General features: G+C 46.4%; 1 protein-coding gene across 1 annotated transcript in view; it reads right to left on the reverse strand.

Moving 5' to 3' along the window:
- Positions 1-1,490: 1,490 nt before the first annotated feature.
- Positions 1,491-13,787, reverse strand: part of LOC109905721 (reticulon-4 receptor-like 1) — a 224,054-nt gene continuing 211,757 nt past the window's right edge. The window contains exons 2-3 of the mRNA XM_031790857.1: positions 6,943-7,394; positions 1,491-5,224 (exon numbers count right to left, since the gene is read on the reverse strand). Of these exons, the coding sequence (XP_031646717.1) occupies positions 4,235-5,224; positions 6,943-7,394 (1,442 nt within the window). The 3' untranslated portion in view covers positions 1,491-4,234. The remainder of the gene's footprint in view (positions 5,225-6,942; positions 7,395-13,787) is intronic.

Below are 13,787 nucleotides of genomic sequence, written 5' to 3' on the forward strand. Positions count from 1 at the left end.
GTATCAGACCACTGCAAATCTACCAAGACCTGGCCGTCCCTCTAAACTTTCAGCTCATACAAGGAGAAGACTGATCAGAGATGCAGCCAAGAGGCCCATGATCACTCTGGATGAACTGCAGAGATCTACAGCTGAGGTGGGAGACTCTGTCCATAGGACAACAATCAGTTGTATATTGCACAAATCTGGCCTTTATGGAAGAGTGGCAAGAAGAAAGCCATTTCTTAAAGATATCCATAAAAAGTGTTGTTTAAAGTTTGCCACAAGCCACCTGGGAGACACACCAAACATGTGGAAGAAGGTGCTCTGGTCAGATGAAACCAAAATGGAACTTTTTGGCAACAATGCAAAACGTTATGTTTGGCGTAAAAGCAACACAGCTCATCACCCTGAACACACCATCCCCACTGTCAAACATGGTGGTGGCAGCATCATGGTTTGGGCCTGCTTTTCTTCAGCAGGGACAGGGAAGATGGTTAAAATTGATGGGAAGATGGATGGAGCCAAATACAGGACCATTCTGGAAGAAAACCTGATGGAGTCTGCAAAAGACCTGAGACTGGGACGGAGATTTGTCTTCCAACAAGACAATGATCCAAAACATAAAGCAAAATCTACAATGGAATGGTTCAAAAATAAACATATCCAGGTGTTAGAATGGCCATGTCAAAGTCCAGACCTGAATCCAATCGAGAATCTGTGGAAAGAACTGAAAACTGCTGTTCACAAATGCTCTCCATCCAACCTCACTGAGCTCGAGCTGTTTTGCAAGGAGGAATGGGGAAAAAATTCGGTCTCTCGATGTGCAAAACTGATAGAGACATACCCCAAGCGACTTACAGCTGTAATCGCAGCAAAAGGTGGTGCTACAAAGTATTAACTTAAGGGGGCTGAATAATTTTGCACGCCCAATTTTTCAGTTTTGGATTTGTTAAAAAGTTTGAAATATCCAATAAATGTCGTTCCACTGCATGATTGTGTCCCACTTGTTGTTGATTCTTCACAAAAAAATAAAGTTTTATATCTTTATGTTTGAAGCCTGAAATGTGGCAAAAGGTCGCAAAGTTCAAGGGGGCCGAATACTTTCGCAAGGCACTGTATGTGTGTGAGGGAGAGAGAGAGGACAGGAGAGACCGAGAGGGTGAGAGAGGACGGAGAGGGTGAGAGAGAGAAAGGAGAGAGGGGCTTGATGGCACTAGAGCCCAATGCTAATAGATGCCAGAGCTACTCATTAATTTTAATGTAATTCCGCAGCCATCCTCAACGATGCATAAAACTATGTTCCCCCGCCCCCCTTTTCGTTTAACAGAATATTTAAAAAAATATATATATACGAAATTGCACTCTTACCTGTGGATCAATTTCCATCATGGTGAGGGGTAGAGAAGAGGAAATAGAATTTATGTTCTAACGTTCCATGAGTAATAATAATAACCCTGAATATCTACAGATTCACGGTGACACTCATAAATACCCTTAATGCCTTTTAAATGATTTATTGAACTGCAGTGTATCATACCGAGCTATGCGTTTCACTGACTCTGTACAGAACTCTGTCTGCATGTAGACCAGTAGTCTGTGTGATTCTTTTTGTGTTTTTGGTCAATAGATGACACTTACTGTAATAGTTTTGGCCTGCTTTCTTTGGTCAATTTCTCTAAAATAAAATCTATTTCTTATTGATGTGTGTGTTGCATATGTATACAAGCCAAGCGTTGAGCCAGGGAGATGTCTCTATTTGTAGAAAGCAGCCAGTTTAGCCAGCAGTGTCTGATGAGGGGAGACAGATTGAAAAGTAGTGCACATACTGAGGGGGAAACAGCGAGGAAAGAGACAAACATGCTGACAGAGGCAATTTCAGCTTTAAATTCCTAATAAAGAGAAAGACCAGGGAGGATCCAGCCTGACTCCCAGCTTCTCCAGGGCCTACTGCACAGCCTTGTGGAAGCCTGTGTCTGAATACTAAATAAACACAGTCAAACAGTCATCTTTAACATAAGAAGATATAGATTTTAATATCTTTATAAACATTTTGTACTGTTGTTCTTTGATAACGACTTATTGAACCCTTCAATCATGGCAAAGACAGGAGATAGATGGGGAACAGTAGGGGGGAACTGAATTGTGCATTTTTATCTGATAAAGGGTTTGACAGGATGTAACAAAAAAAAGGAAATCAAAATGTTCCTTTTAGCAAACCAAAAAAAATGAAATGGTTCATGAATTTAAAGAAAGATTGTCCCCTCATCAGGGGAGCAGAAACCCTGTTTTCATTGTGGATGACGTCATTAATATTGTTATTCTCATAATAAATGATTAATATTAGAACTGCAGTTAGTTAGTCCTCTTGTCATTGTTAATGGTACAGTTAACATCATTATTATTACAAACATCGTCAACTTATTGTTGTATTTTCCGGAGGCAAAAAAGCTCCTGTAGTCCAGGGGATAGTAGTCCAGCAGTAGTCTGTCTGTCCGTTTGTCTATCCATGGTCCTGTTAAACCCCCTGCTACTTTAGAAGTGATTGTCTTTCTCTTGGTTCCCCACATCCATTGACAAGAACAGCAGTCAATGTAGAGAGGCATTTTAGCAGTTCTATTACTTCCAAGAGAGCGGTCCACGTTTTGCCATGCTCGATTGAATCATTTTTTCCCCTCTTATAATCTTTTATTCATTACAGAAGTCATTTAAGGTACACATATTGTTTTTGTTTTTTCTCTAGTCTTGTTGGGCAGTTGTTTTCCTTTGATGTCCAATGATTAGGACAATATAAATGTTCCTCACGTTCTCAATGAGGAGGGGATGCCCACACTGAAGAGTGTTCTGTTCAGCGAAGCCCAAAGCCTCACTGGGAAACTGAGAATAGCCAATCTGACCCTTAACCCCTAAGGCTCTGTACCCTGTATAGGGCTCCATCTCTAGGTAATCTTTACGTCTTGGCAAAATCAAACAAACAACATTTTGAGACAAGAAATAGACAGATCCATCAATATTCACAGCTTCCTTCTCGTGGGGACACACACTGGTTTTGAAGGAGATGGGAGTGGACCACAGTCCACTCACCTCCATACAGATAATTAGCAGCTTGGGTATATTAGCTTAATATGTAGTAGCACATGTAGAAAATGACCTGGAGCAGGTAGAAAGGCAGGACATTTAGAAGCAGGAATGAATAAAGCAGAATGTAAATATTGTAGAAATACTGTAAAGTAGGCAGAAGATGTATACCTAGATATGTAGCTCGGGGTCAATGTTACCTGAGCATGGAACAGAAGTGACCTAGTTATCATACTGTAGCTGGAGCTGACTGGTCTGTGTGTGTGCTGCTCTTTGCAGTGCTGTTTCTGTACTTTTCCATTACTTCTGCTAAGAAGTGAGCGTTGCACATTCCTGTTCTGATATGGAATTATGATTTATGACCGGGCAGCTTCCTGCTTATCTCTATTGATGAGCAATACCCTCGAATTCCTCTGTGGCCCAATTCTATTAAGCAGCTATTGGCAATAAATGTAATAAAAAACATTTGGCAAATAATATGAAACACAAGATTGGGCTAGACTTCTCTGTGATGGTTTCTTTCACCACGTCATCTGTTTTCTGTTTCACCCCTCAATAAGGATTTACAAACTGTGAACTGATAATTAAAGCTGGCTTCAACACGTTTTCCTTAGAGCCTATCTGTCTCATAGCTAAATTGCTGCATTTCACCATCTCTTTTTCCCCCAAAAAGTTTCGTTATCTGTGCTTCAGCAGAGTCGGAAATGGGACAGGAAATGAGAACATAATGGCAACAGTGGCAGTGCAAGCGTGTTCTGTGTTTTCCTTTAGTCTTTCCTCACTCCCTGTCCCTAACACATCCACGTCCCTCACACATCCCCGTCCCTCACACATCCCCGTCCCTCACACATCCCCGTCCCTCACACATCCCCGTCCCTCACACTTCCCGTCCCTCACACATCCCCGTCCCTCACACATCCCCGTCCCTCACACATCCCCGTCCCTCACACATCCCCGTCCCTCACACATCCCCGTCCCTCACACATCCCCGTCCCACATTTGATGTTGATGTTTGAAAGTCTATTTCAGAGTCTAAACAGCTCCCTACACAATGTTTTACACACACAACCACACACACAAAGTACACACACACACACAGGCCTTGTTGTGCAGGAGCTAGAGCAGGTCTAAGGACTGCACTGTTGTCGTTTAGCCAGTATCTATCCCTCCCTCTAGGTCAGCGGAGAATATGGGCAATGGTCATGGGCAACAAAGCTCCCATTATGGCATTGAGATGTATTAAGGGCTGGGAGAACGTGGCCCTATTGGTGGCTTGTTGCACCCCACTAGGGGGGCGAACAGTGGTCCGGGGAGGGCACTTATGCTTCCTCCGCGTGACCGTGCCATCCGGGGACGTGTGGTCATATTTGCCCCCTTCAAAATCGGGCGAGGAATACTCCTTATCGGCTATCTCCTTTAAGGTATGCACCTCATTCTGCCCTTTCCCCTTGCCTCCCCTGACGCGCTGGCGGGTGCAGTTCCGAGCGCGGCCTGGCCTCTGAGGGGGCGCCACCCCAGGTTGTCCCTCTGATGCTGTGCCCTCCCCGCTTATGGACGGGGGTGGATGGGGCAGAGGCGAGGGTGGCGAGGGATAGTGTGGTGACTCGTTGTGGTGAGGACGGTGGGGGTGGGAGTGAGGCGGTGGCACCGGGTGTGGCTCCTTCTTCAGAGACACCTTATCAGTCCCGGCCCAGGTCTTGCTCTGGTGCAGGGACTCAGAGCCAGAGCAGTTGGGGAAGTCCTCCTTGCGGAGCTGCTTGAGGTCCTTCCCAGCCACCTCGGCCGGGGCCTGACAGCCTACGGACGAAGTAGAACCTCTGAAGCGTTTGAGCCAGTCCCACAGCGACAGGGCCTTGCAATCACACTCCCAGGGGTTGTCGTTGAGGCGCAGGTACTCCAGGGCAGGCAGCAGTGCCAGGCAGTCTCCAGACAGCTCGGTCAGTGAGTTGTTGAACAGGTAGAGGGTTGTGAGGCGACGCAGATCGTGGAAGGCCAGGCGGTCCACCCACTGCAGCTGGTTGTGGTGCAGCAGCAGGCGGTCCAGGGCCCCCAGCCCCCTGAAGGTGTTCTGGTGCAGCGACCACAGACGGTTCCCATGCAGGAATAGGTGGCTCAGGTTGTGGAGGTCCACAAAGATGTCATCCTGCAGGAACTCCAGGTGATTATCCTGAGAACAGCCAAACACAGCAAAATGGAGAGGTTATACACCTCCGGTACTCTGTAGCACTGTACCTACCAACATGTTGTTTGGTTATAAGGTATGTTACTTTATAGGCTACTATAAAGTAGGATAGAGAAACTAAAGCTTAACAGCCCTGGGTATATACAGTACCAGTCAAAAGTTTGGACTCACCTACTCATTCAAGGGCTTTTCTTTATTTGGACTATTTTCTACATTGTAGAACAATAGTGAAGACATCAAAACTATGAAATAACACATGTGGAATCATGTAGTAACCAAAGAAGTGTTAAACAAATCAAAATATACCCCCTTTGCGTTGATGACAGCTTCGCACACTCTTGGCATTCTCTCAAACAGCTTAATCTGGAATCCGTTCCAACAGTCTTGAAGGAGTTCCCACATATGCTGAGCACTTGTTGACTGCTTTTCCTTCACTCTGCAGTCCAACTCATCCCATCTCAATTGGGTTGAGGTCGGGTGATTGTGGAGGCCAGGTCATCTGATGCAGCACTCAATCACTCTCTTTGGTCAAATAGCCCTTACACAGCCTGGAGGTGTGTTTTGGGTCATTGTCCTGTTGGAAAACAAATCATAGTCCCACTAAGTGCAAACCAGATGGGATGGTGTACTGCTGCAGAAAGCTGTGGTAGCCATGCTGGTTAAGTGTGCCTTGAATTCTAAATAAATCACAGACAGTGTCACCATCAAAGCACCCCCACACATCACACCTCCTCCTCCATGATTCATGGTGGGAACCACACATGCGGAGATCATCCGTTCACCTACTCTGCGTCTCACAACGGCACGCCGGTTGGAACCAAAAATCTCAAATTTGGACTCATCCGACCAAAGAACAGATTTCCATCGGTCTAATGTCCATTGCTCGTGTTTATTGGCCAAAGCAAGTCTCTTCTTCTTATTGGTGTCCTTTAGTAGTGGTTTCTTTGCAGCAATTCGACCATGAAGGCCTGATTCACGCAGTCTCCTCTAAACAGTTGATGTTGAGATGTGTCTGTTACTTGAATTCATTTGGGCAGTTAACTCTAATGAACTTATCCTCTGCAGCAGAGGTAACTTGGGTCTTTCTTTCCTGGGGGGGTCCTCATGGGAGCCAGTTTCATCATATTGCTGTTTTATGCGCACAAAGTTCTGGACATTTTCAAGATTGACTGACCTTCATGTCTTAATGTAATGATGGACTGTTGTTTCTCTTTGCTTATTTGAGCTGTTTAGCCATCATATGGACTTGGTATTTTACCAAATCAGGCTAACTTCTGTATACCACCCATGCCTTATCACAACACAACTGATTGGCACAAATGCATTAAGAAGGAAAGAAATTCCACAAATGAACTTTTAACAAGGCACACCTGTTAATTGAAATGCATTCCAGGTAACTACCTCATGAAGCTGGTTGAGAGAATGCCAAGAGTGTGCAAAGCTGTCATCAAGGCAAAGGGTGGCTACTTTGAAGAATCTGTTTAACACTTTTTTGGTTACAACATGATTCCATGTGTTATTTCATAGTTGTGATGTCTTCACTATTATTCTACAAGGTAGAAAATATTAAAATAAAGAAAAACCCTGGAATCAGTAGGTGTGTCCAAACTTTTGACTGGAACTCTATATTGTATTTTCAAATGTAAAATGCAGCATTGTTTTGTTTGACTAAAAGTGTCATAGAGCCCCAGTGGCCAACGTACCTGTAGGTAGAGATACTGCAGGTTGCGTAGCCCCTGGAAGATGTTACTGGGCAGCGCACTGAGCCCACAGCGGTACAGGTGCAGAGCATGGAGCCGGCCCAGCCCATGGAAGGTGTCTGCAGCCAGGGAACGCAGGTGACGGTTGTCCCCCAGGTCCAGCTCCTCCAGCTGGGCGAAGCCGTGGAAGGTGGAGGGCTCGATGTAGGTAATGTTGTTGGAGTAGATCCACAGTGTGACCGTGGTGGGGCTGAAGTGGCCCTGCAGCAGCCGGTGGATCTTGTTGTTCTGCAGGAAGATGCGCTCGCTGTGCGGGGGAATGCCTTCGGGGACGGACAGGAAGTTGTGTGCCTGGCAGCTGACAGTACTGGGCGCGGTGTAGCAGATACAGTGGTGTGGGCAAGACCAGGAAAGCTCCAGACCACAGAGAACCAGCAGGAACTCCAGCCCGCAGCCTGGAGAGAGGACAGAGAGAAAGAAATGAATTAGAGGAGGTAGCTACATTTAGACTGGGGATTTGATTCTGAATTGAAAATCTGCCGTCTGACTTTGATGTCTATTTCGGGACATGAAAGGAAAGAAGAATGATTTTTGGAATATTATTTTCGAGGAAGTGGAGAAAGATGAGTTGGGGGAGAGGAGAAATACTGTAAGTGGAATCAAAGTGATAAAAGAGTGAGATATTGACGAGGAATAAGGGATGGGCAAGGGGGTAGGATGATAAAGGAGATCTGGAGAAAGCCATGTCAGGAGTAAACAGTATGAAGGATGATGTAGGGAGGCCAGACCAGAGAGAGACTGTCAGAAAAATGGATTCTGGCCTGATAGATGACTCATGTGACCTGTTGCTATCATAGATTTTCTGGCTTCACAGAGTGGCATTGGGCCTTTGAGGAGTTCTGCTTCTATTGAGCCACTCAATGCAAGTGTGGACATTACGCTCTTGGCTTGGTATCCACAACTCCAAATCATCTGGTGTCTAAGTTGGTAACAGACTGAGGCCTGTGTTGCTCTTAGAGTCTGTTCAAAATCAGCCCAAACAATAACATGAGTTTCAGTCGGTCGCTGGATCTAGTATCTCAAGAAGTCTGATTGGACCTATATTACAGTATGGGTCATTTTTGTTCATGTACTGCCTCCTGCACACACTACATTTCACTGTTCTCAGTTTTCCAATCATCTCTGTGAGATAGTATTATGATGAAGCAGTTAATCTCTGTCCATCAGCTTACTACAACTCTACTATACTCACAACCATAATCAGAGAGAGAGAGAGAGTGTGTGTTGGTGCTATAAATACCCTCTCATTAACAAGTCCTTTACAGCAAGGATTAGAAAATACCTGTCAAAAGGTGGGGTGAGGGATAAATGGGCTCACTTAAATGCTCACTTAAACTTATGTTAAGTTTCTCAGAGACAGTCAGACTTGCTGATGTTTGGTGACACGCTTCCATAGCCCCATGGTGTGACTTATCCATCAGCTTATCTACAGGGGGAATCAACCAACGGCAGAAAAGCAGGAGTCTATCCCCTCATAATGAGAATCCCCATTTGACAAGCGGTGGCTGTGTCCCCTTCAATTTATTATTCAAGGCACCATGGCACTCTGATTCACTCCCTCTAATCGATACGTTTCTGTTGCCTTTTAACTCGCTGCTACCTAATCCCAGGGCTGCTACACTGGAATTCAGGAGCAGGGAATTACTATTTTTCAGGACAGGAGACAGCATAGACAAGCATATTTATCTGAATATTCCTCCTCGTCCCCAAACTGTGTCTAAACTGTGACATTCAGCTTCTGACTTCACTGACCTTCAGCGGTAATTGTCAGTGTGTCTGGAGTAGAAGAGAGGAGCGGTGTGCCGTGCATCATCCTACTTGAACAGGGGCAGAAACCTCTCCGCTCCCCAGAGCGGGTCCTGTAATCCTGTTTGTCAACTGACTAACTGTGCATCTTCTCAATCCACCATGCAAACATGCTCCCGAATACAGGTCCTCTCAAGGTTGAACATTGGGGAACAATAAATAGGCTAAAGAACTGTGTGTAAAACGGTTTAACAGTATCAGAGTACACCGCTCGTCACTGTCATCCTTTGTGGAACACAGTGTATTGTAAGAAAGGGGGTCACAGATTTGGAAGAGGCCTTGATAGTCATGTGTTGTGTACAGGTGCATTTGGTGCCATCGTCCCGGAGGGGAAAGGACTGTGCATTTTGGTCAGAGGACACGGCACAGCCACTGCCCTCTCTGCCCTTGCAGCAGAGTGGCATCAGATTCAGGACACGTTTGATGGTTCACTGCATTGGGGCACGAATCCCCTCACTCATACTGTTGGCCTACCAGTAAAGCACTATACTTGTACCTTTCACAAAGCCAAGAGAAATGTCTAGGAGGGAAACAAGATGATTACAAAATGGAACTTGATATTTCAGTCACAAGTACAGAAAAAACGCCTTACATTGTTGTGAGAGGAAACTTCCCAATCAAATAGTGGTCTTTGACTTCCACTTTACATGCCACTCTTTTTCTGTTTGTCTATTTCTCTCCCTCCCCAATTTCCTTTTTCACTATAATATTTACATGGAGATGTATTGAGCATGACACTTGCTCTTTGACTGAATGAGAGGAGACATGCTGCATTGCTCCTGGGAAATAAATAAGGATATATCAAACAAATACACAGACTCAGAGATAGTAAATGCATCTCCCTGTTTGAGGAATATTTCAATGTATCACAATGCAGCCTATTTAAAAAACAGCTTTACATTCATAATTTTGACATATTTTCTATTTACCAACGTATACTGTACTTTGGCCTTTTTCCATTATAATGTATACTGATGCATTTTGTACATATACATTACATATAATGTACATATACATTATTGGCATTGATCTCCTACCACAAACAGCACTGTTTATGTCACAGTTTCACCCTGCTCCACTTTGTGTGGACTATACTGCTTTTTGGATGCCATTTATTTAAGAAAAACCATGTTCAAGCTATGAATCATTGAATGGCTCAGCTAGAATGGTTTCCTTATCTATTTCATTATCCATTCAATGCCTCTTCCTTTCACCTCTCAGAGCTGCCGTCACAATAAGGCCTGTGATTATATTATACTTTCCCAGGCCTTGTGCTATCTTTATTTCCATTTTGCTTCACGCATGTCATAGAACTAAGTATCAGCATCGGCCATGACACTGGAGCGAGAGAAAGCACGAGAGGGGGACGGGAGAGAGAGGGGGAGATCCTACTTAGATAGGGAAACAATTTGAATCAGTGGCCCAGATGCTAATCAAGTTTCCTACATAAAGATTCCCCCCTCCCGTATCTCCTCTGTCTTCCCCAGCATGTCAGAAGCCAGTAATTGATTCTTTACTCAGATTAATATGTTCCCTTAAATGACTGCTTCTACCATCTTATCAATTCCTTATCAGCGCCTCAGATAGAGAGAAAGGAACAGTGCAGTAGAGGGTCTTAACATTATATCTCCTGTCCTCTCCGTTCACAACCTCCCCTTGGACCAGGATCTGTTCCTGTTTAGCATCCCTCCTCTCCTGTAGCAGAGAGACACGGGAGCTGTTGATGTAGATGCCATGGAGCTGCTTAAAATAACCACTAAGCTTGTCTGTGTCTCTTTGTCTCTGGTGTGAGAGAAGGGAGGGAATGTGTGAGCTCCACCCTCGATCTACTTTCAGCTCCACACAGGGCATGGCGGCATGCTGTGGCACAGTGGCATGGCGCGACGGCTGTCTCCTCCGCAGCTGGCACCAGCTAGACTATTGCCACTAGAGACCTGGCGCTTCGCACCTGCCACTTAAGCAATCTTATCACCCCCTGAGCCATTGTGGATACACAACATGCAGACACACACACATGCATGCAGTCACACACAACAGGCAGACACACGCACATGCATGAAGTCACACACAACAGGCAGACACACATATACACACACACATGCATGAAGTCACACACAACATGCAGACACACGTATACACACACACATGCATGCAGTCACACACAACATGCAGACACACGTATACACACACACATGCATGCAGTCACACACAACAGGCAGACACACGTTTACACACACACATGCATGCAGTCACACAACATGCAGACACACGTATACACACACACATGCATGCAGTCACACACAACAGGCAGACACACGTATACACACACACATGCATGCAGTCACACACAACATGCAGACACACGTATACACACACATGCATGCAGTCACACACAACATGCAGACACACGTATACACACACACATGCATGCAGTCACACACAACAGGTTGACAGAAAAGGTTTTCTAGGAATGACTTAGACAGATCATGTGGATATAGTCAGAGTTGACAGATGTTGGTTAGGAGAGACAGACCGATTGATTTAAACAGAGAAGAGCTAAATAAGATGGTGCTGTACAGCCGTCATCAAATAAAAATGCAGGAAATGAATGTGTGTCATTATGATAATGGCATTGTTTGCTCACACAATGAGCCATTCAGCCTAAGTTGTATTATATAAATACCTGTGGACACACAAGTGTAGATATGCCAATAATGCCTATTGGAACACAGCGGAATAAAATAGTTTCTGAAAGAGAGATAATGTGTTTCTGGAAATGTAGCACCACAGCTATTTCTGGTGACGACTCTTGTCACTCCCTCCCTCTACCCCCCACCAACCCTCACCTATCCTCCCCAACCTCCCAGGGCCCATCTCTACCCCACCCTCCCAGGGCCCGTCTCTCTCCCCAACCTCCCAGGGCCCGTCTCTCTCCCCACCCTCCCAGGGCCCGTCTCTCTCCCCACCCTCCCAGGGCCCGTCTCTCTCCCCACCCTCCCAGGGCCCGTCTCTCTCCCCAACCTCCCAGGGCCCGTCTCTCTCTCCAACCTCCCAGGGCCTGTCTCTCTCCCCACCCTCCTAGGGCCTGTCTCTCTCCCCAACCTCCCAGGGCCCGTCTCTCTCCCCAACCTCCCAGGGCCCGTCTCTCTCCCCAACCTCCCAGGGCCCGTCTCTCTCCCCAACCTCCCAGGGCCCGTCTCTCTCCCCAACCTCCCAGGGCCCGTCTCTCTTCCCACTCTCCCAGGGCCCATCTCTCTCCCCACCTTCCCAGGGCCCGTCTATCTCCACACCCTCCCAGGGCCTGTCTCTCTCCCCACCCTCCTAGAGCCTGTCTCTCTCCCCACCCTCCCAGGACCGGTGTGTCTCTCCCTACCCTCCTAAATCTTGTCTCTCTCTCTCCCCACCCTCCCAGGGCCTGTCTCTCTCCCCACCATCCTAGAGCTTGTCTCTCTCTCTATCTCCCCACCCTACTAGGACCAGTGTCTCTTCCTACCGTACCCTCCCTACCAACCCATCCAGGCCCGTCTCTCTCCCTGGTTGATGATGACAGATGCTGTTAATAGCTCGTTACAGGGGAGAATGATTTAACAGCCCGCTATTGGTCCTGACGGTTGACCCTGTGACCCAGCGGTAACCCGGTCCCTTTATTCCTAGCCGTCAACGAAGTGGAAATAGATAAATAAATGAAGAAAATAAAATGGTTCTGGTCCCTAGACAGTGAGAAGTGACTATGTAGAATATCAATGAAACATAGTTCACACTAAATTTGCCCTCATGAATAACACATCTCTGCTAATAGGAAGGGATCGGTATGCCTGTCTCTCTACCCACCATTACACAGGACAAACTCAATTTCCTGTTTCTCTCCAAGGACCCTTGATAAGCGTCCCCTTCTATTGCCTGACCATAAATAACGCCTTAGCCTGATTTCCTCCCTAAAGGTGTTTACAGTCATGGTCATAGATACACAGCGTGTTGGACCACTAATAATGGCAAAGCAATAAACTAAGCTATTGATTGAACAGGCTCATTGTTAGCTGTAGAGCGTCAGCTGAAAAACATGGAGGGAAAGAAAGGCTCGGTATATAATTAACACCCTGTGGTGCTCCGTGATGTTCTGCTTTGATAAGACCTTGTGTAGGTGAATTTTTTTGTCCTAGTGGTCGTTTCAATAATTGCTGTTATTTTCACCCAGCATCTTATGCTTGAGGATAGATAAATGTAATACTTGGAAGTCAGCACATTCATGATGTTAAAGTGATTGGACTAGATAGTGGATAAGAAAGAATGGGAGGCTTCAGTGAATTGACATTCACTGAAGAGAACCTCTTAGTGTCCTCCCTCTCTCATGTCTTAAGGATCAGATTGGGAGTGCATGGTAAAGGAACTGATTGATTGGCGTGGTATGATGTCGTCCAGTGTATGGGCCACGATCAGTGCTCTCATCACATGCAAGCACACTGGCGTCAATTAGGTCCCAGTGATCAGAACGCACAGGATCCCATAAGGATGCCCAGAGTTTTCAATTACTGTCCACCGTGGCTGGCGTTACTACAGAGAACTGGCCTCGCTCCCACTCATCTCTCCTCTCATCATGCACCTATCGAGGGAGAGCCACAGTACTATCATGAATGCATCCCAAATGGCACCCTATTCCTTATGTAGTGCACCCATAGGGCTCTGCTCAAAAGTAGTCCGCTATGTAGTGAAAAGGGTACAATTTGGGATGTCCCCCATGGCATTGAGGAGAGAAGAAGTTTTGGAGGTCCAACCCGGAGGACAGACAGCCCGGAGGACAGACAGGCCCGGAGGACAGACAGCCCGGAGGACAGACAGCCCGGAGGACAGACAGGCCCGGAGGACAGACAGGCCCGGAGGACAGACAGGCCCGGGGGACAGACAGGTCGGAGGACAGACAGGCCCGGAGGACAGACAGCCCGGGGGACAGACAGGCCTGGTGGACAGACAGCCCGGAGGACAGA

This window comes from Oncorhynchus kisutch, linkage group LG15 (assembly GCF_002021735.2).
Source record: "Oncorhynchus kisutch isolate 150728-3 linkage group LG15, Okis_V2, whole genome shotgun sequence".
Lineage (NCBI taxonomy): Eukaryota > Metazoa > Chordata > Actinopteri > Salmoniformes > Salmonidae > Oncorhynchus > Oncorhynchus kisutch.